The sequence below is a fragment of the Diadema setosum genome, chromosome 18, assembly GCF_964275005.1.
Source record: "Diadema setosum chromosome 18, eeDiaSeto1, whole genome shotgun sequence".
Classification (NCBI taxonomy): domain Eukaryota; kingdom Metazoa; phylum Echinodermata; class Echinoidea; order Diadematoida; family Diadematidae; genus Diadema; species Diadema setosum.
In genome coordinates this window covers 16,048,806-16,071,516 of record NC_092702.1, presented here as the reverse complement: position 1 = coordinate 16,071,516, position 22,711 = coordinate 16,048,806, and the positions used below count along the sequence as shown (strand labels likewise).

The following is a 22,711-nucleotide window of genomic DNA, read 5'->3' as shown; positions in this document are numbered from 1 at the left end:
GTGTTAGTTTAGGGAAAATGTGTTGCCATGGTAACCACTCATTTTTGTATCAAAATAAACCATTGAAGCTATGAAGGTCAAATTTGGTGTGTATGATGGTCTTTAAGTGTAGTGATGCTGGGGGAAAGCATGTTTCCATTTGCTGTAAGTTTTATACTCAGTGTCAACTCTGTAATTGTACAGTAAACTAAAATTATTCTGTTTCGAATTCGACAAATGCACAAACTTGGTATTAACGTCATTGCCCTCATGACATCACATACTTGTACTATAAAGCAACACTAGGGGCGGGGTATTAATCACCTTCAGTGATAATTCTAGTTTTCTTTGACCTCCTAACCTTCCTACACCCACTGCTTTAAAATGTCATTGACATTGTATATAGCAGGTTGCCATGGTATTGACAGAGTAAACTCATCCAATCAGCTTGCAATCCTTTCTGTACCAGCGGACTTTGTACTGTAATGTGTACAATGCTACTAGGGTTTTCTGTGCCAATGAGCATTCAAAGCACACAACACGAAGTTAAAGAAGTGCTGTTGTGTCAGAAAAATCAGCCCTTCCAAAACCTCGATTGTAAAACTTTACTCAGGATTATCAATCCGCCTTTGAACTATTTACAGGACTGCTTTTTATTTAAATCATCGATATTCCATTACACACAAACAAAATAAACTCTTACAAGGACACGCACGAACACACACACACACACTCGGCACACACACACACACACACACATCAGACAACCGGTGCTTCTAACGGAGACATATGCGTCCGTTCGATCCTCGCTTTTAAGTTTGTATCTTTATGTATTTACTAGTCCGGTGTGCTGAAATTTGCTACGATGATGTCGGCTGTTTCAACAACGACACGTGTTACCCCTTCGGCTTCCCGCCAAAAACCCCTGAGGAGATCGGAACGAGGTTCTATCTCTACACAAGGAGCAACAAGAACGACCCGCAGGAAATAAGCCGCAAGGACGTGGCGGGTCTGCGCGCCTCCCTTTTCGACGCCCGACGTCGGACAAAGTTCGTCGTCCATGGCTACACGTCCGATTCGTTCTCCTCATGGGAAAAAGCCAAGAGGGATGCACTCCTTCAAGTGGTAATTTAAGATTTTTGTTAAATTCATGTTATCTTTTGCCTTTTTGATTTACTTATGTTTATATACATCTGTTATCTACATCTATATCTATCTCTCTCTGTATGTGTGTGTGTGTGTGTGTGTGTGTGTGTGTTTTGATGTGTAAAGAGAAAGAGAGAGAGAAAAAAAATAGAAATAAATCTGTTCGTTTTGAATGTCAAAACTGTCTGTTTGCAGTGGCTCTGGGAACGTGTTTCTTAATTGCCAGTTTGTATTAATCACATTTCGAAGACTTAAATAAAGGTGGTGGACTCTAGTTGAGTCAATGGGTATTATGACCGAACAGTCGTCAATGCAACATTTTTACTATGACTGTTTGTTTTTGGACATCATTCACACGATTTGTAATATTACGCCATTCTGCTCATTTGACAGAATGAAGATAATATAAGTCTTAATTGTTTGGTCTTTATGTTTCATTGCGTCAAACTTTAAGGAGAAAACATCTGATAGATGACCAGGACTACCGAATCTCAGTCGAGCTTGGTAAACAAACAGATTGTCGGAGAATTATTGCCTCTGCTGCGCTAGCAACTCACACTATAAGTTTTAAAACACTTCGTAAGATATGAAATGCAGAATTCCTGTTTGGGTGCCGCAATATAGTTTTCTTAGTGAAGTTGCTATCTATGACTACTCACCACGCAAAAACAGTCATGCAATACTGCTCGACTTGTGGTACATTCAGATATTATTAGCACGCAGAGACCAAAGTAAATAATCATACAATGGATATGCAAATAAACAGATAGAGAAACATCGGGCTTGGAACTAACGTTGGAGATCTCTCTAACATGAATTTGCCAGTTCTTCCGGATCAGTTGCAATTAGCAATTTACAACTATATGTTAAGTCATCTCTCTCTCTCTTTCTCTCTCTCTCTCTGTGTCTCTCTGTCTCTCCCTTCCCCGTACAGCAATTCATTAACCTCGTCGTGTATTATGTAACTAACATAAATGTTTATTTCTAAGATTTACTTGTTTGATCGAGCCCGGTACACAGCTGCGTAGGTTCTCGCACCTTATTTTGCCACAAACTGTCTGTCATTAATCAAAGCCATGACAGTAGTCTAAAACGACCACCAATACCACATTTATAATCAAGACTTTATAGCATATCAATTATGATTATTCTATCATGAATATTTTAACCAAATGTCATTTCCTAGCACAACAAACAAAAAACATGCGAAATATAATTTCAGTGCATGCGCTTATGATATAAATTCTAACTGTGCAAACTTAAAAAAAAATGAGAAACATATGGAAAAGGTGTATTCCCTCACATTTTCTTCTGTAAGGAGTTGTGATTTTCTATGAAAATTGTGATAATGAACATTACGTTTTGTTGGTAACTGACAACGCGGGATTTATTCGTATCAATGTAACAGGAGGATGTGAATGTTATCTCCGTCGACTGGGGCACCGGTGCCTTGGGCCTCTACAGCAAGTGTCACTGGAACGCCCGGGTGGTAGGGCGAGAGATTGGTCTCTTGGCGAGGTTCCTCAACCTCGAGGCTGGCATGTATTACAAGGACGTCCACCTGATCGGCATGAGTCTTGGCGCACACGTGGTCGGGTTTGCCGGCGAGTTCCAGCCGGGCTTCGCTCGTATCACAGGTGAGAAGCAGCAGCACGAAGCCAGATACGCCAAAATCTTGATAATAATCATCCTACTAGAATCCGACACTCACAGAGATGCCGTAAATCAAGAAAAGAAATTGGAACTGGTGTTGAATCGATATCGCCATGATATTTTGGGAAAGGGTAGTGCTAGACGTGAGCTCAGTGAGATGTTAATGCAGACCGTCATCATGAAAGACTTACATGATTATTGAACACTGCTACTCTAAATTTCGGCATATTTGAATTTTAAAAGACTTTACATTTTCGCGAATAAGTTTCATTTACCTTCATCCTCAATTTCATTCGCGAGTTCCTACAACGAAAACATTAAGAAAGCTAGCTATTATGTGGACGCATTTCGTGATAAAACCTGCTTTAAACAAAAAAGTTAAAGTTCATCATGCAATCAAATGCTCGAGTAACTAGTCAAATGAAATAAGAAACTTAGAGCAAAATGAACATACCAAGAAGAAAAAAAAAATCTTAAAATATTTACCCAAAGTAAATTGCATTACTCTTAAAAATACCCAGCATAAAGTATTTATATCGGGAAGTTAACCAACGTCAAGTAAACTCTTCAACAGGTTTGTATGATGAACGACCGCACGTATTCTAAGTTTGTGTCATTTCGCAACAAGTGTTCCAGGGTTTGTTTCAAGGAAATCGACGATAAAGCTGTGATTACGTGTAGAAAGATTTTTTGTTTTCACAGGAGGAAAACCTCGTGATTTCTCAAACTGTTTCTAGAAAGGTCGTCTTGTTAATCATCCGGGCTTATCACCTCAAGTTGCGTTTAGTTTTTCGTAAATGGATTGACTGGCTTGAGCTGGACGAAATGTAATAGACCTACAGACCGAGAACTCGTACTCGTGCAATATCCATCACTTTGTTATTATGTGTTCTTATTATTTTTGTAAATACATTTTCATATCTATACTGCAGGTCTTGATCCGGCTGGACCGTATTTCCGTGATAACAGATACGATTTTCGAGACCAGGGACCCGAGTGCCGTCTAGATCCAACCGACGCTCTCTTTGTCGATGTCATACACACGGACGGCAATGACATCCTGGGTGCCGGCCAAATTTGGCAGGTATAGGGATGAGTGAAGGCTGGGTCATTAGCAATACAACATGTTTCACTTTCAGTGTGGTTTGTTTCTGCGTTTTCCATGAAAATCACATGATATACGGTATATTATGTACGAAATGTATTTGAACAAAATGTTTCAGTATATCATGATCAAAATAATCTTTAAAGGAGACCTCCGGATGATTTTCAGATTTTTACATTTGAACAACTATAAATTAGTTATACTGAGGACAGAGTTTCAGAATTTGTGATAATTAGGATGAAGAATAAGAATATTTTTAAAGTCTAGAACAAATTGCAATGAACAAGGATGATGACATGGCAGAGTCACCATAAGAATGCATGAGTTGGGGCTCAAGGAAGCAGAACAAAAGAAGAAGGCATGCATAGATTATACACAGGTGAACTCGCAAGCAAGCGGTATTATCAATGGAATTACACTGCTACATTTCTAAATTATGTGAACCTCCTATGTCATCATCCTTGTTCAGTGTAATTTGTTTTAGATTTTTCAAAGTATGTTTCTCTGCTCAAGAACCATAATAAATTCCACAAATCTATACATGGAATTGTCGATTTATGTACTACATTATGTGAAATTATGAAAATCGTCTGGAATATCCCTTTAAAGTATCTGAACAAATGAAACAGACAGAAATGAAAAAAAAATACAGGAATCTGCCACCTTTAATAAGCAGGTTGCTTGTGTTTGAAGCTCCTTGTTGATAGTGATGGCAACCTCAGAAAAGAAGAGAAACAAGAAAACATGCACGTACAGAAATGGGCAATGGGTAGAATGAGTCAGTCGATCATCAAAAATCCACCAGATCGATATCTACTCGTAATAGGAAAGCATTATTATCAACAATAGGTCAGCCATCACTGGTACGAGGTTTTACTAATAGCGAAACTAATTAACACGCATGTTATTCATGGGTGTACTATGAATCATGTTTTGCTTCCTTTCTTTTTGTTTGTGTCAATTTCCTTAGATATGATTCCATCCATTTTGGAGTAGACTTGGATGCCGTCAACATCCACTGCTCTTGAATGCTTTGCTATACAGTGATTATGTTCAATGCATCTACATTGTATGTGTGATGACAATCTTAACTGCTAAAAAAATGTAAATAATTTTATTTTCTGCGCCTTTTTGAAATTCAATTTATCCCAACGTAATCTGCAGGCTTCGTCAAAGCAATCGAAACGGCAGTCTTTTAAATTCTTGTGCCATAGGGTCCTATGCGTAACAGCGAATTTCGTCATAGCTATTTTGACTCCTTGTGTCACGATATATACCGACAGGATGGCTGTATCTCACTGAAACATTCTTGTCTCGAATCTATCTATCTCCTTCCATTTAGTTTTCTGCCATTCTGCAAACACAAATATGTAAGCATATGTGTTTGGTGCATATAGCATTTAATTTGTCTTGCTGTCGAGCTATGTATCTTTCTCCTGCCTTTCCATTCTAAATCCATTCTATCTATTTAGCGATGTATCTTCCGACTTATATTAATACCTATACATATCTTTCTCTATCTTACAACGTATGTAATTTTGTTAATTTGTGTACCTCCAATGCATAAACTTTAGCTTGGCCATCAAGATTTCTATCCCAACGGCGGGCGGCATCAGGCCGGCTGCGAAGGCCCCGATATCGTCTCCGGCTGCAGTCACATGCGAGCCGAGTATCTGTTTACCGACACAATTTTGGAGACGTCCTGCAGTTTTACCGCCTACCCGTGCTTCAACTGGCTGCAGTTCGTGCGGGGAAAGTGCCAGGAGTGCGGACCGTTTGGCTGCCCCACCATGGGATATTACGCCGATCAGAACACGATGGTTAGCGGGAAGTTCTACCTGCGAACCAATGGACAGTCGCCATTCTGCATAGATGAATGAAAACATATACCTCCCGTAGAACCAACCTTATACCAACAAACCAACCAAACAAACACACACGAATTTAATTAAGTTGTGGCAATTGCAGTTTTTCCTTTCTAGTATGATTTGTCTCGTGATATTCATAGTGTTATCTTCCATCATAACTATACTTTTAGCTAGTTTCTTCACGTATCAGTAATTTATTCTACCACCATGTCTATACAGGACACTTTTATTTTCCTTCTCCAAGTATCAGTACATAAAAATTCTACAGGAGTAAAAAGTGGCCTTAAATCGAAACGTTAATGGACAAAAATAAGATGGCCTATGCTTACCAAACAAGAGTTTGCTTCCCGTGCAATGCATTCGGAAATGACACGATACCCTATGCATGATGTTTCTGTAAAGCTGAATTTTAACATACTTTGAGTTTTTTTCTTGATTTTTTTTCCTCTAACTTATACGCCTCTCATTTTCAAATCTATTTTCAACTTTTTGATGGCAATATTAATGTTGGTAAAGAATAAATTTGTACATGGTACTAGACGAGGACGTACGATGGGACAAATTTGATGGTAAATGTTTCAACTCGCGAGTAAACTCTCATGCTAATGAAATCGGTGATTGCAATGATATCGCCGATGAATGCACCGTATCCAATGACAGTGAACTCGAGCAAGAATAATGGAAACATGTCGATAGCAGTTTAGCAGCAGATCTCTATAAAAAAAAAGAAGAAAGAGTCAAGACTTGTTTTTCTGACTATCAAAAAGACCCAATTCACCCTACGCTGGCATATACATTATTATGCAAATAAATTATGTTGGCCCTGAACAACACTGAAAACTCAGAGGACATACATGAACAATAAGAAAATGACATCTGCGAAGTGTTTACTATAAATGCATGAATAAGTATTCAAGGCCGTGTAAGCCACATCAACAGCAAATATATCTGACTGCTACTTTGTCAAAGCTTTCGGAAAGGGATGCCGCTTCACGTGGCGAACTTGGGTACTGTTGTGGGCAAGAGGAAAAGATGGTGTCAAATCAACACGTCAAACATATCATCAGTGACACCAAACAGATCACCACCAGAGTTTTTTTTTTTTAGTAACAGCAACTGAATTTTATCCCTGCCCTCGAGCGCCAAGTCCGTCCGAAAACCCTCGAAACTTTCTGCCCCACGTGGCTGTACATGTTACACAATTTACATAAATTCATATTCATGACAGTATAAATACTGACAAAGTCTGAAAGATTTAACATTTATCTGTTGGCGTAAACTAAGTTGCAAAATCAGTTTCAAAACTGATGCAATCGCATTTGAGAACGTACAATCCATAACATTTATTCCACCAACGTTTCTCAGACATTGTATCAGTTTCCATTTCCTTTTCCACATACATAATCAGGGATGGGCAGCATAAAACCAGTTGACACTACTTATTCTTATAATTGAATGGTTCAACTTTTGTCATTTATAACTGCTATCATAGAGTGATACTCACGATTATCACGATTATGTATAATTGATTTTTCCAGAAGCTGTTGAAATACATTTGGTCCAAGTAAAAAGTGAACCAAGTTAGCATTGGTGAAGCTGGGCATTACATAATTAAAGTAGACGATCCTTATAAAAATAATTTTATGTACGACAAATTCAGAAAGATACGTACAACTTGTCAGATATAATGTATATTATGTTAATAAATCAAAATATGAAATTCACCTTAAAATGACTGACATTACAATGGCGATGCTCAATATGATTAAAATGACTACCATGCAAAATTCAAGATTCCAATTTGTTTCCTTTCCTTTTTTGACTTTACCATGAGAGCGGAGTTATAGTCTGACTGATAAGAATGCAAATAAAAACCCATATGCATCATTATATCACATACAATTATACATACTCAAATATGCATTATAGACATGACATGTATGTGAGTGTATATTTGTGTATGTTATTCTTTCCCTCTATGAAAAGCAAGATTTGTCGTCAATTCGTACAGATAGGGTCGTGCCATGATGTCGCGAAAAAAAAATACATATATTCGTAATCTCATACAGATTTGGCATGATTTTAATGAGATTTTGTGTACACCGCCATTCAAAAAAACCACAATAAAACATTTCAATGTGAAATGGTAACGACAATAGTGAATATTCGGGGGTCATCCCGAGACAGACACGAGACATACAGCCCACGAGTTCGACATTGAAAAAAAAAGGTCAATGAGCCATACAGCTCACGAGTCATACAGCCCGCGAGTTCGACACTAGGTAAATAAGGCCATGAGTTCGACACATATAGGTAAAAACAGCTTACGAGTTCAAAATTACAACACTGGGCTCGATGTGTCAGTCTTGTGGGCCTTGTTTGATTTGTGTCGGACTCATGGGCCGTATGACTCGTGGGCTGTATGATACGTTGGTGTCGAACTTGTGACGTGCATCCAATATTCGTGGTGTTAACAAACGGGACAAACTGTTTTATACAATCCAAAGACAATGTTTCATTGATAATAATATTTCCTTGCGAAATTGAGAGAATTAAAATGGGCCAAGTATAATTGAAATAATTTCCTTATCTTTATGAAACAATGCTTCCAGTGTCTGGTGAGATGAGAAAAAGTCCCAGGAACACCAAGAAAAAGGAGCAATGAAGAGGAGAAGGACTAGAGGTAAATGAAGGAAAAGAAGAATAAGAAGAGGGGGAGAAGGAGAGAAGAAGGAGGAGAAGAAGAAGAAGAAGAAGAAGAAGGACAACAACCAGAACAAGAACGAGAATAAAAGAAAAGAGAAAGAAGAAGACGACGATTAACAATAAGGAGGGGAAGAAAGAGAAAATGGACTCGTAGTGCGTAGAACCCCCCCCCCCCAAAAAAAAAAATAAATAAATAAATAAATAAAAATTGTTGGCTAGATGATTCATAAATATAAAAGACAGTAGAATAATAGGCGCTGGTTTTATGAGCTGAATTTCTGCCTTGGATATCATATGCTAGTAATATTATGACAGTTTTGACATCACCACGGCACTATTAGTGACAATGACATGATATACTAACAGTGTGTGCACGTGCGATGCATGTGTCTCACCGGAGGTGTCTACCCATGGGCCCGAATTCACGGAGGTGATACAAATGAAACCATGGACAAAAACCATGGAGCGCCAAGTGTCGCACGGAATATTTCGTTAAGAAATTGGTCATTTCTTCGACAAAATGACCGTTCGTTAGCGAAATTATCATTTCGTGGACGAAATGTTCATTTAATTACAAAATGTCATTTCGTTACAAAATAATCATTTCATCGACGAAATGACTGAATTCGTAACGAAATATTCCATGCGACACTTGGCGCTCCATGGTTTTTGTCCATAGTTTCAACCATGGTTTCATTTTTGTACCACCTTCGTGAATCCGGGCCATGGGGTCTAACGCAGAGCAGGTCCCCATCACCTTTGCCCGTGGGGGAAGGTTGTACCAGCTCTTACTGCGACAGGTGTAGAGATCCCATCGTGTATATCGTCTGAAATTTATTTCACGTGTTTACGATGTGTGCTTGTTATCACGATACATCGTAATTATAACAATGAAAGCAGTTTAATTACCCCTCCCTTTTCTAATCCTTCTCCCCACCCCCAGCTTTGTCCCTCCTACCCTCGTTAGTAGATCCAATACATGACGGTTACTGAATTCCAGCGGGAATGATTCAATAACAAAATAGATGACTTATTACATAAAGCTACACCTGGATGAATTTATATTCATTTTCAAACAAGCTCAAAAGTATACATAATCTATAACTGCAAGTAATTAGCAATTAATGCGTGTACCTCTTTAGTATGTTGTGTGTTTAAATGTGTGAAGAAATAATACAACATTCAACCATATATCAGTCGATGGAAGCGTAGGCCTACTTGTCCTAGAAAAAAAAAATAAATATTGTTAATTTTCCCTCTTTTTCCTGTGTTAGAACAGTATAATGTTCGGTGTGTTGATAACGTAAGTTATAGAAGGTACAGTGACAAGCAAGCCTTCTCATAACATTTCTTCTTTTTTTCGTGCCTTATATCTTCAACGAAGGAATTGCCAATTATCACTTTGTTCAATAAATAAGTTTCATCGATTTCTTTTAGGGTCAAAGTGTGCAGAAAAGATTGTCTTTAAAATAGGATTAAGTATCGAGATTATAGAAAGGTTAGCGGATTGCAGTGATAGGAAGAGCATTTCTCGTCCGTACTGGCGAAAAAAAAAAAAAAACTGTAAGTGCATTGCTTGTGTTTCTCACAATTTTTCTTTGTTCTTATTTCGTGCTTATACATTCACTGAATATTAGTCTAAATGTAAACAATGGATGTAATTATTGTCATTGTCATCTTTATCCTGATTCTTCTATTAACTTTTTGAGACTAAAGTTGTTGTAAATACATTGAACAATAGTTCGCTTGTGACCCATTGAACTATGATAATGACAATGTCTTATTTACCCAGGGTAGCCTCTTTAGCGCTGCCACTGTTCTACCAGAGAGCCGTGCGATTATCATTACTAGCGTTACCAGTACCCATTGAACATCTGGGTCGAGAGGGACATCGTGGGTAAAAGCATCTTGTCAAAGGACGTAAGCACTGGGCGGGATTCGAACTCGTGTCCTCCGATCGGGAGTCGGGAGTCTTATCCACTACACCACAGCGCCCCCACAACCATCACCAAAAAACAAGGGAACACCGGACATCAATCTGTTTATATGTGACGTGTTGTTATCTGTAAAGTATTTGCTATCTGGATTATGGATTATATATTACACAACGATAACGGAATCTATCTAAGGTATGGCCAAGTATGAAATGGACATGATGGGTGTGACGGATATGAGGATATACTGTAAATACTCGGATGAGTGAACAGGTGTCAGAAAATATCTTCACACCCGTATTTGCATTCATTACGGGAATACCATCGAAGACAAGCGGTCAGGAAAACTGTAGGCCCTATAGTACAGCTCTGTTCTTAGTTGCCGCCCTGTTGTACTCTAAAGATCTTCAGCAGCCAAAATTACACATCATCTACCATGGTTCTCTTCCTCCTTGTATTGGTCTTCACACTCGGGCATCTTGGTAAGCATGGAGTTATGTATAGCAATACATGTGTCTATAGTAAAGAGATGGAAACTTTATCATTGTTGTTCATATCACATTTTATCATTATCATCATTATTGAATCAAATTTTTAGTTCTTTGCTTGTTGGTAAAATAGTATGAACATGTCTAAATCAGATGCAAAATGAGGTGTTCCTCAAGAAATACTTCCTTTCACCCTCCTTATTTTTAACCGACAGTCGATCTATCATTCTTTCCGTGATATAACGTTTTGCTTTTACTTTGCTAGTCATTATTGACGGTATTCATGAATTTACTTCTGTATTTATCATGTTTACTGTTGCCTTTAGAAAGCATTTGCCCAACATCAGCTTTCTTATGCAAACTATTAATGGCACATGTCATACATGGAATATTTTAGCCCACGCCGCTGAAATCTGCTACGATGGTCTCGGCTGTTTTACCGATGAGCTGGAGTGCCATCGGCCCGCCTTCCCGCCGCAATCTCTGGAAGAAATCGATCTCCACTTCTACCTGTACACTCGCCGAAACCGCTATACGCCCTACGAGCTCTTCCGAACTGATGTCGACAACATCCGAAACTCGAATTTTGATCCGCAGAAGAGAACGAAGATCTTAACCCATGGTTACCTTGGCAATTACGAAGAACAGATGTACGAGGACCTCAAAAATGCCTTCCTCGACAGGGTAAGCGTGTCTTATTTTCTCTTTCATCCTCCTTTTTACTTTGACACACCATTACGAATTGCGAACTGTCATGAAAGGATTTTGAAAGGGCATGTTGCTTCTCAGTCCATTGACACATTGCATAATACTCAAAGTCAATATTTGATTCTCCCAAACTCAGACAAAAAATTTGGATGAAATACCGTCCCCGAAATACCATCCCCCTTTTTTCGTTTCACACCACGAAACCGTCTTCTTGTTCTGCACATACTGTGTTATGAAGATAAAGCAAAGATCCCGAAACTTTACTGTACTCCGCGTATCAATCAACTAAACTGCTTCTCCTCCTTTTCATGCAGCGCTTGCCAGTCATAATGAATCTGGGTATGAAGTGTATTCCGTGATATGACAGCAATTAAAAGATGGAAGCAAAGTTAGATTGCCATTCCGTCATATTAAGAACTTTTGTTCTACAAGCCTAATTACAGTAAAACATTTCTCTCCTTAAGCATCACAGTCCTCTAAGAAAATCATTTCTCTTCATTATTTACTATATATTACTAATCACGTTTGTTTTTCAATACTTGCTTTCACCCTGCTTTTAATGTTTTCTATTCTTCTTCCTAACCGCTTCCTCCCTCTCATCATAGTTCTCATTCCTCTCTTAATACATGTTGGTTTTCTTCGCCGTTCCCATTTTGTCCATTTTTCTTCTGTGTATCCTTTTCTTCTCTTTCCATCTTCTTCTGCTCTTCCTTTACTCACTGTGCATATTCATTTCTCTCCTACATTCCAGGAAGATGTTAACTTCATTTTGCTTGACTGGCGCGATGGTGCAGTCGGTCGCTACTCCGTGAGCATGCAGAACGCCCGCGTGGTCGGCCGCCAGACCGCTTCCCTCATCGAGACCTTCAACGTCGAGCTCGGGGCTTACTACAAGGACTTCCACGTGATTGGCTACAGCCTGGGCGGTCACGTCGCGGGCTATGTCGGCGAGATCATCCCCGGACTTGGCCGGATAACCGGTGAGAGTTTAAAAAATGAGTTTTGCAACAGTGTGCGGCAATGAGTTTTATTGTTCAAAAAACATGCTTGTTCCTGCCGAGCGCATATTATTACGCACCTCGAACATTCTGTCATCTATCGTGTCCACCTTTAATCACCGTGATTAATGTTACAGTGTGAGAGATTGCATTAACGCAGGGGGAAAAAAATAAGGGGAAAAAAAAACGAGTAAAAGACTGCGATCATGGAAACATAAAGGCTTAAATTCCTGGAAAAGTCGCACCAAATTTCACAATTACATTGATTGTCTTTTTTTCAAGGAACCTATCCAACATTAAAAGACCTTTGATCGCACACAGCCTGTCAATATAGTGGTTCCATCAATTTCTAAATATTCATCAGTATATTACTAAAATAGTGGCTGAATTATATGAATTGCATTACGAGACTCTTACTGGAGTTTTAACTTCATCATGTTTCTTCACAAGGCCTCGACCCTGCTGGACCAGGCTTTCAGTACACTGACGTGAAGGAATGCCGGTTGGATGAGAGCGACGCGATGCTGGTTGACGTGATCCACTCTGGTGCGAAACTCACCGGAACGACTATTAGGGTAAGACGAGGTCCTGAGAAGAACAGGGGCTTATATAGGCTTGCCATGTGCGAGGTGTTATTGTTTGTGGCTGTCTAAACGTGATGCAGTGGCCGTGAGGATTCGTGCCGTTTGTGACCAAGAACAGCTTGAAATTCACTCAGAAAATGAAGCGAAATATGAGTAGAGACTGAAGCAGAGAAAACAGGTTCTTTACGACTGTGTGCAAGACCATCCACCTTCATGGGCTTTCAGATTTGGGGTTAGCACAGTCATTGTTGGCCTCAAGCCTGGTTGGCCTATGTGATTCTCCCAATTCTATCCATACAACTGTTGATAATTTGGTTCGTTATTCCGAAGGTTCGTTAATCCGAAAATAATAATAATAACAGTAATAATAATAATAATAATAATAATAATAATAATAAAAGGACATTTATATTGCGCAGCTACTATAATGATATACTCTACTGCGCATTGCAAAATGACATGCATACAAGAAATTCAAACAGAAAATACATTACTTCAAGAGATGACTTTTTAACCTGGCCTTAAACTCATTAATTGTAACTGCTTGTCTTACAAACCAAGGGAGATTACTCCATAATTTTGGTGCAGCGTACAAAAATGCCCTGTCACCAAGAGTAACTTTTGATTTCCCCGATGGATATTTCAATAATGTTTGATCCCGTGAACTTCGAAGATGATCAAATGTTTGAAATGATGTTTTTAACTCTACAAGTTCCTATATGTACACTGGTGTTATACCATGAATAAAAAGGTTCGTTATTACGAAGGTCCGTTAGTAAGAAAACGAAATAAATAAAACCTTTGGAATAACGAAGATCGTAAGATAATTCTCCCCCTCATCAGTTGTCGTTATTGGTGAGGCAAGTCTTTTGAGATTCCTGCGACTAATTTGGAAGTGTGGGTTTGGCCTATAGTAGCTATGCATTGTGCCAAACTGTAATGCTGTTTTCTGTAACTTGGTCAACACACTTTGCCCAGGATATCAATGAATCAAACATTGTCAAAGAATCATGATGACGATGGCAACGACGATGTTAACCAAAATGACGATCATGACGATCATTACGATGCATGGCCACAGTCATCATCGTTATTATTTAATATAACTATATTAATCTACGTCTCCATTAATCATTGTTATCACAGCAACTACCTCGATGACAATGATAACAACGAGAATATTTGATAGCACGTGATAAGCTAAAGCATCGTCCAGTTTCTATCCCCATTTCGTTCCAACTCTCTGGTGTTAATTCTATTCTTTTAAGTAAGTTGAGCCCATCGGTAAATTATTCGTACACTATAGGCCCTACTGTGATATTCTGAGGTGACAATCCCTACAGGGCTTAGGCAACATCTTCAGATACCTCAAATATATATATATATATATTTTTGTAGCTGGGACACATGGATTTCTATCCCAACGGAGGTGAGCAGCAGCCGGGATGCGGTGTGGACGTGTCGTCTAACTGCAGTCACGAGCGATCTCGCCAGTTCCTCCTCGAGAGTCTTACCTCAACGGACTGCCAGTTCACCTCCTACCCGTGTGACAGCTGGAACAGGTACGAGAACGAACTCCAAAGGTTATTTTTGCCTCGTTCCTTTTTTTTTTTCTGATACGAATTCACAGACAATTCCATGTCCTATTTTCCATTTATGTCTCTATCTCATAGTACTTTGACACCACCATTAGGATTAGGGAATACCAAGTTTTCATGAACACACAAACGAAACGCATAAGTTAAGTTTCTAACTTTTTTGGTGAGATAATGAGAAATCTCTAATAAAATGTGACAGTGCATATAATCTTAATAGGAATACGTTTATTTGAGGAACATGTGTTTTGAAATCGCTCAAATATCCAAAACAAAATGATGCTAATTAGGATCGCTTTTGTTTTACTTTGTTTTCTGGCTATCTCAGGGATTTCAAAACCGATTTTTCATCAAATAAACTTTGAATTCCTCTTGGAATAGTATGCTCTGTAACATTTCATAAGTGGTTTCTCAGTATCTCGCAAAAAAGTTAAAAGCTCAATCCTCATCGCCACCAATTCTACACCATCCCTTTAAGAAACATTGCAAACACATCTTAACCTCACCACAAGGAAGGGCAATATTGGCTCTCCCTGCATCTTGTTCGTGCTTGAAGATTAAGAATAATAACGCAAACCATTCAATTTTACGGCGAGCAGGGGTCCTATATATCATATCAAAAATGAAAATAGATACATGTACAACGAAACGCTGTTCTTCTTCAGGCAAAATTGATCGAACCGAAGCAATAATGTGGCCTTCACAATGAGCTCTCGTATGGAGACAATTATTATTACGAGCTTCCTCGTGGAGACATCTTACGTAGAATACGTATTGTTAAGATCTGTAATATCGCTTGATTTATCAGTACTGGCTGGAGTAAATTATTTCTGACAGGGCCCCATTTTTATTTTTACATGAAACAACAACCAAATGAATGCAATGAATTTCATTTAACGCAGACTTTGTTCAGATAAAACTATCCGCTTTTCGGCAAACACTTTCAAAATTAGTGAAAAGCCGAACCTACAATACAATACACTCACAAGCATCTGCCTTTAAGTAGGTTCCCACCGTACACAATTTTATTTACCTATCATAAATGTAATGTACTTGAGATTGATTTCAATTGATTTTGTGTCATGTAAGTGTTATCAGTCTTTATACAGTGATCTTATAATTTATGCGTTACTTTACATTGTCATGGATGGATGTTGTAAATACAACACCGTTTGATTTGTGTGGAAACTCAATAAATGAAATACTGTTCATTCTCAACATAATTGATGTCATTGCATTCCAGGTACCGTCTCGGCGCGTGCACGTCGTGCGGCGAGGACGGGTGTCCAGTCATGGGGATTGACGCCGAGTTGACTCCGATGGATGGAACCTTCTACCTGGCGACTAACGCCCAATCTCCCTACTGCATCAACTAATGTCCTACAATGAGCAATTGTCCATCAATAATCTTTTGAACGGTTGCAGGAGACTCATGACCATATTAGGTATCTCTCATACAGGCAGTGCACCCAGAGCTGCAGAGTCTTTGGGATATAAGACATTATTGTATACGTACTGTATCACAAAATCATACCTCAGGGAAACTTCAGTCTTTAAAGACAAGTTTTATGCTCAAATGCTCTGTGTTTGATGTCAGCCAAAATCGCAGAAAGGGTCTCGCAGGATTATCTTTCGAAAGTCATCGGATAAAATAAGATATCAAGAATCATGTTACCTATTTACCTCTCCGTCTTTGTCCATTTTGATATTCATTTTGATGATGATGATACACTATAATGCTGGCAATCACTTCTACTGTATTCTACAACTGTAACGACACAATGATAACCATAACAATACAACAGGAATTACCCTGAATAACACGTACAGTGTTTTATGCTAGAGTCACACATGACCGGATTTCGTACCGGGTCCATAAGGAATTAAAACCGTAACGACCCGGTTCAAGCCGTAGAGACCCGCATCGTAACCCGAGTCAATTCCTGATGGATTCCAGGGGAATCGACCCGCTCCACCCGCAGCGTAAAACCGTATGGACCCTTGCCGTATATGCCGCATTGCCTTCGATGCAACGGATGACGACCAGGGGGGCATTTCATGAAGGAACTTGTCGGATAAAATATCTGACAAGTCAATTATATCCGACAAGTTTTGAGAAATTCTTTAGTCTGATTGGCTGATTTCTCTGAACTTGTCGGATATAATTGACTTGTCGGACATTTTATCCGACAAGCTCCTTCATGAAATGCCCCCCAGGTTTACATCCGGGTCGGTACGAATCGAAGCGGGTTGACACGGGTCGATAGGGGTCGGAAAGGATTCAGTTAAGGATTTAAAAAGCGGATTTTTATACGGTTCGATACGGGTCTCTACGGCTCGAACCGGGTCGATACGGTTATAATTCCTTATGGACCCGGTTCGAAATCCGGCCGTGTGTGACTGTAACATAAATTACTATTCCGGCTCATTTTTACCCGGATCAAATCCGTTTTGTGACCCGGCCGTGTGTGACTCTAGCACTACTGTTGTTGCAAAGAGGATTACACACTATTAGCGGAGGTTATCATTATACACTGCAGTGGCGGATCCGGGGGGAGGGGGGGGGGGGGAAGCACCGGGCGCGCGCCCCCATTTTATTTTTTGTTAAAACAAAAGAAATAAAAAGAAAAAATGGGGGATGCGTGCTCCCCGTTTAATCTTGCAAAGGCGTTCTTTTACGGAATTCCTGTATCTGCCCCTGCACTGAGCAATTTTTAAGCACAACTGATACAGGTATTGATAATGCAAATATTTATGCAACAACAATGAACCCTGGATCGTTGTTTTCTTGTTTGTTTGTTTGGTTTTTTTTTTCTTTTTTATTCAATTTGCTGTCAAGAACTGCTGTTTATAGGCACAGTCAGCTTCAAACATGAACATAAGTTGCATTGACTTTCTGTTGTTGTTGGGGTTTTTTTGGGGGGTGTGTTTTTGTGTTGTTTGTTTGTTTGTTTTTTCCTAGTGAGAAATGCATTGAATTCGCTGCTCACAAGATTTTGAAATCGCTGTCAGCTTTTTACACGCCCCAGTGCGTTCACGCAGACAGTGGACCAAGTTTGGCACAGCATTCGTCATGTAGGCCTACAGGGTCGCGAAGTTCAGAGTTACAATAAGCGCTTGCGCTATCAAATTACGCTACCAGCTTTCAGTTAAAATTTGGCAGGATTTAAAGGGGATGGCTCGTAACTGATCAGTGGGACTCAGTGGGAATGCTGGGGGATGATTGTTCCAATCCTTGTGGGATTCATTTAAGAGTACATTATATATCTATTGTTGTGTGAAAATCATTTGCTTCAGAATGGTCTCATATTCAAGTATTAATGTGCAGTTCAATGTTTCCAGGTTAGCATCCCTGTTAACGATCGCCCCGTCACTGCACAGGCATGCTAACCTGGAAACAGTACACTGCACATCACTTGAATATGAGACCATTCTGAAGCAAATAATTTTCACACAACTAAAGATATATAATGTACTCTTAAACGAATCCCACAAGGATTGGAACGATCATCCCCCAGCATCCCCTTTAAGAAGCCATGATTTACGATGCGTTGTCTTTTACCTTTTTTTTTTTTTTTGACGAGGATGGACCATCTACTCCATCTGAAAGAGCAAAGTTCATGGCGAACACCCGTGACCCTGGCCTATTTTAACTGGGGCAACTACAGTTGCAGTGTTTTATCTTTAACGTGCCAGGCACTGCGATAGAAACACAGATCACGTTTCTTCACCGGAATTTAAACTTTAAACTTGACCTTATTGTCCCTCCGCCAGCTGAGGCGTAACAATAGCGAGCTTTAGATCTGCCATACGAACGGTAAGTGACATCGCTATCAGGTGTTTCAATTGTTCAACCCGGGAGGCTGCGTCGTCTTAGCGTCCGCGTCGCAGATCTAAAGCCCGCTGATATTTCAATCAATCACAAACTCCTTTGGGATACAAAGGAGTAAGTTCATTGTATCAAAGCTCAGAGTATAAAACTCATTGGCAGTTAATTTCGAGACACTCGTGCAAATCGGCGAAGAAAGAACATGAAGGGTTGAGGACCTTGTCAGACATGAGAATGACTATCGAGCGATGTTCAAACTCTATCCCACTCATCAAGAATGCTCATACAGACAAAAAAAGAAAAGAGAAAAAAGAAGAAATTATATATATGTGCAACAGGGAACGAGACCCCAAATATACGAATGGCACAACTGGATATATTGAATGCAACACTACAATGTATTAGTAGAACACATCGGGCACATGAGAATATCCGTTCAAAATTATTCATGAATGTTTCGGTGCACGCATCTCTGGATGAGAAGACTGATACAATTTTCAAAATATATTATACGGAAAATAACAGAAAGAGAATTCCACAAAAATTCATTTTCTTTTTAAAGTGAAAAGTACTCCTTCCCCGACTTGTTACTGACATACTGCTATGGGTAATATTTTCCCCCTGTTTCTAAAATGGACAAATCAAGCACTTTTTTTTTTTATTGTGCTAGAAAAGTGAAATATATCGATTTCTTTATATCACTTTGCAAACATGACGTCACAAAGTAATGTAGTCTTCCCATCCAGTGGCACCGAAATTGTAAATTTTCAACAGATTGTCCGTTTTCCCTAAAACTGTTACTGATGCGTTCTACTAATATTGCTGCATTCCCTCAATTTGCATTATTTGGATATCTATACATTTTGTCATAAATGCGTACATACGAATAACATTCACTCTACCACACGAAGTTTACCATTAGCTTTCGGCGAATTTATTGCCAGAAATTTACCATTCCACTGAAATTCGAGATAACAACACCACTTAACTAGAGGCCAGTGATTTAAAAGTTACATATATCTCATAGCATCTTATACTCGTTATAATTATTTATCTCTTTATCCTCCACAGCATTCTTTACAATGCATTGATAAAAAAAAAAAAAACCAACAACAACAAAGCACCACTCATTAACACAAAACAGCCGTAAACGCATAATGACATTTAGTGCTGGCAGTCAGACTGCAATAAAATTCGGGACTTTTCTCTCAAGGAAGAGTACTATTTGACGAAATACACCGAGTAAACATATTATGCTAAATAGATTACTAGAATTCAAATGGTTTACAGAATTGGGTTTAAAAAAATGATTATTTAATAAGTGTTAACAACTGAAGCAGATGATCATCCAACCCATCTATATAATCATGAATTCAGTCTCGCACACGTCATCAGTCTCATTTTCTGCCCATCAACCGAGCCAAATGTGTGATTTCTGCTGCAGAGGAATGTTCACTGGGTCATGATACCGGGGCCCTGTTTCATAAAGCTGTTCGTAAAAATGAGGCATGACCTTACGAACGACTGGAATATGAAGTGCCAATATATGTGCCTATATATTTTTTTCCTTTAACGTGTTAACAAAGTATGACTGTGTGTCAATACATGTAATTCATTTCATCTTCACTGGGGCAAAAATACACTTTCCACTAAAAGCGTGTGTTAACAAGTATCATCTGTAAATTTCAGCTTTAGCTATTGAAATTAACAATGATTAGGAAACCCACTTGGCTGGCCATATTTAAATCGTTCATAAAGTCAAGTTGTGCGTAACTTTACGAACAGCTTTATGAAAAAGGGCCCAGTACGGTATTGCATTTTTCTGTTCATTTATTAGCAAAAATACAACTACTGTAATACCAATACAATATAGCTTTCCATGAGCAGAATACATCATAACCCAAAGTTGCTGTAAATGAGATGATTACACAAGCGTTAATTAATTAGTTACTTCAATGATTATTTTTGGACACTATCCCTTCCCGCTCCGCCAAGGATTTAAGATGCCAACACAAAGCACTGACATTGTCACAAGAATGTAGCCCCTATCATCAGATTACAGGCAACAAACAAATCTGAGTTTATCATATTCGACAGTCGTTTTGTAACGAGTGATAGGAACCATCTCACAGTCCAACCTTTTGGGGGTGATAAGATGGGGAACCGATGTTCCGATATGCATCAGTTTGGTCTAAAGTGAAACTTTATGATGAACATCTTCTATACCATTGAGTGAATCTGCTTTCATACACGTTATAAACATACGATTTCCCCCTTTACTTGCTCCCCTTACCCTGTGGACATACTCAGATTTATTCATATTTTGTAAATTGTGTTTTATTGGTATAATTAGGTGAGCTGTGCTCTTAAGTGGATAAATCACAAATAAATGGGGGGTGTCTGTGTTAATACATGTGGTGTGCACAATAAAGACAAACAAGGTGGAAGTTTCTATCATTTCACACACAAGTCACAAGTTCAGGATGGAGATATAATGGTAGATGTACAACATTACTGCACCAGCTCTTCATGAGGTGTGGGCACATTGATTCACACTGAAAAGATAATAGTATGTGAATACCCCATTCCACACTCACGGAGTGTACATACACTGTATACATGTACATGTATCTATTCTCACAATGGTGGCAAGGACATTCTGTATTAATAAGCCATTATAATGGGTGTGTGTACATGTATATATTCATTATAATGGTTAATAATTACTCTGGTTGTGCTTTTGAATGGCTGGTATGATATACATGCAATGCAGCATTTTAGCATGGATAACATCACTGGCAAATACATGTATTCAAATATGCACACTTTAATTTACTTGATACATAGTACATCAGAAATCATTTGAATTCCCTGAAGCAATAGCCTTTTGCAAAGGCAGCTCGTAACGGACTCGCACGCTCACAGCGATCGGATCGGAGCGAGCTCGCCACTCTCGCAGCTCGCCGGTCGCGCGCTGTGTGTACAAGTCCGTTGCTCTCTGTGTGCGCGTGCTGAAATTATAGTGAGCTGCCTTTTGCAAACGGCTACTGAAGCAATGAATGTGCACACGTAGCAATATAACTCAACACCCAGTAGAACAGTACACATTTCGTCATGATTGTACAAAATACATTTACGACGCTTTGAAATTCAGATTCCCTCAGACAAATCAACTCACACATCGCAATATTGGCACAATTCTGACCTCAAGATTAACAGTGTCAAATCTGCATATGAACACGGTGATCTAAATTTGTGTGGTCTCTTAGTTTGTTTGGGGCAGTGCAAATTTACGAAAGTGACGGCATCAACAAAACCTACGGCAATCACACAAATCAGCCTAACAACAAAATGCAACGCCAGGAAAAAAAAGAAAAGAATGCACACCCAATAACTGATTCATCATACGAGCATTACATATCAGTACCTAAGCAACATACACAAAACAAATTGAGAAGTAATGGGAGGAAGAGCTAAAATAAGCAATTTGTTTATAATTACCATTTTCTGCCTTTTCTCAAATGTAACTGCAAATTTCACGAAGCACCCATAGTTCACAGCAATCATGATTTTGGAGTCATGGTGAAACACATTTGTATATTGTCCACGACAAGTTACACCCCTCCCCCCCTCAACCTGGCAGCACCATACAAATGATTTTCCCAAGGTGCTGCAAGTTGTGAAATACTCAATGCTTCAGCCATTAGTACATTAACCAATAGAGTACTAAAGTGTGATATCCTAGCCATTCATCACCATGGAAACGGGTTCTAAACAACCTCATCTGTCCCAAGTGTTTATGCATGCACCTAGTTCCAACCCATGTTACAGCGGACTCGTGTCATAACGAAGTCCTCAGGACTAGCGGTGTTCTTTCTTTATTTTGAAATTTTGTTATATCCGAACAGTAAAGTATATAAAGATATATACATGTATATGATAATTTTGGGAACTGATTTTTAACTTCGTTGTAATGAGAATTTCATCATAACCATGCTTGTTATAACAGGAGTGCACTGTATAACAATAGACTGTGACATCAACATTTCTGCACTCTACATGTATAAAGCCTGAATTGGAATCATCATGCCCAGCATGCACAGAGTAAAGCAACTGGA

The 22,711-nt window shown here is 39.0% G+C and overlaps 2 protein-coding genes across 2 annotated transcripts; both read left to right on the top strand.

Annotated features, from left to right (window-relative positions):
• Positions 1–807: 807 nt before the first annotated feature.
• On the top strand, positions 808–5,763 carry LOC140241358 (pancreatic lipase-related protein 2-like). The gene is made up of 4 exons (XM_072321092.1): positions 808–1,104; positions 2,534–2,762; positions 3,711–3,862; positions 5,458–5,763. The coding sequence occupies exons 1-4, from the start codon at positions 808–810 to the stop codon at positions 5,761–5,763; spliced, it is 984 nt and encodes a 327-aa protein (XP_072177193.1).
• A 5,064-nt stretch (positions 5,764–10,827) lies between these two features.
• Positions 10,828–16,186, top strand: LOC140241357 (pancreatic lipase-related protein 2-like). The gene is made up of 6 exons (XM_072321091.1): positions 10,828–10,873; positions 11,277–11,563; positions 12,339–12,567; positions 13,036–13,160; positions 14,568–14,731; positions 16,008–16,186. The coding sequence occupies exons 1-6, from the start codon at positions 10,828–10,830 to the stop codon at positions 16,138–16,140; spliced, it is 984 nt and encodes a 327-aa protein (XP_072177192.1). The 3' UTR covers positions 16,141–16,186.
• Positions 16,187–22,711: the final 6,525 nt, after the last annotated feature.

Bases quoted from the DNA above. Each gene is read 5' to 3' on its own strand.
- LOC140241357 (XM_072321091.1), top strand. From the start codon at position 10,828: ATGGTTCTCTTCCTCCTTGTATTGGTCTTCACACTCGGGCATCTTG. The intron at 13,161-14,567 runs GTAAGACGAGGT...ATATTTTTGTAG, and splicing joins TCACCGGAACGACTATTAGG to CTGGGACACATGGATTTCTA. The intron at 14,732-16,007 runs GTACGAGAACGA...ATTGCATTCCAG, and splicing joins CCGTGTGACAGCTGGAACAG to GTACCGTCTCGGCGCGTGCA.
- LOC140241358 (XM_072321092.1), top strand. From the start codon at position 808: ATGTATTTACTAGTCCGGTGTGCTGAAATTTGCTACGATGATGTCGGC. The intron at 1,105-2,533 runs GTAATTTAAGAT...TCAATGTAACAG, and splicing joins GGGATGCACTCCTTCAAGTG to GAGGATGTGAATGTTATCTC. The intron at 2,763-3,710 runs GTGAGAAGCAGC...TCTATACTGCAG, and splicing joins GGGCTTCGCTCGTATCACAG to GTCTTGATCCGGCTGGACCG.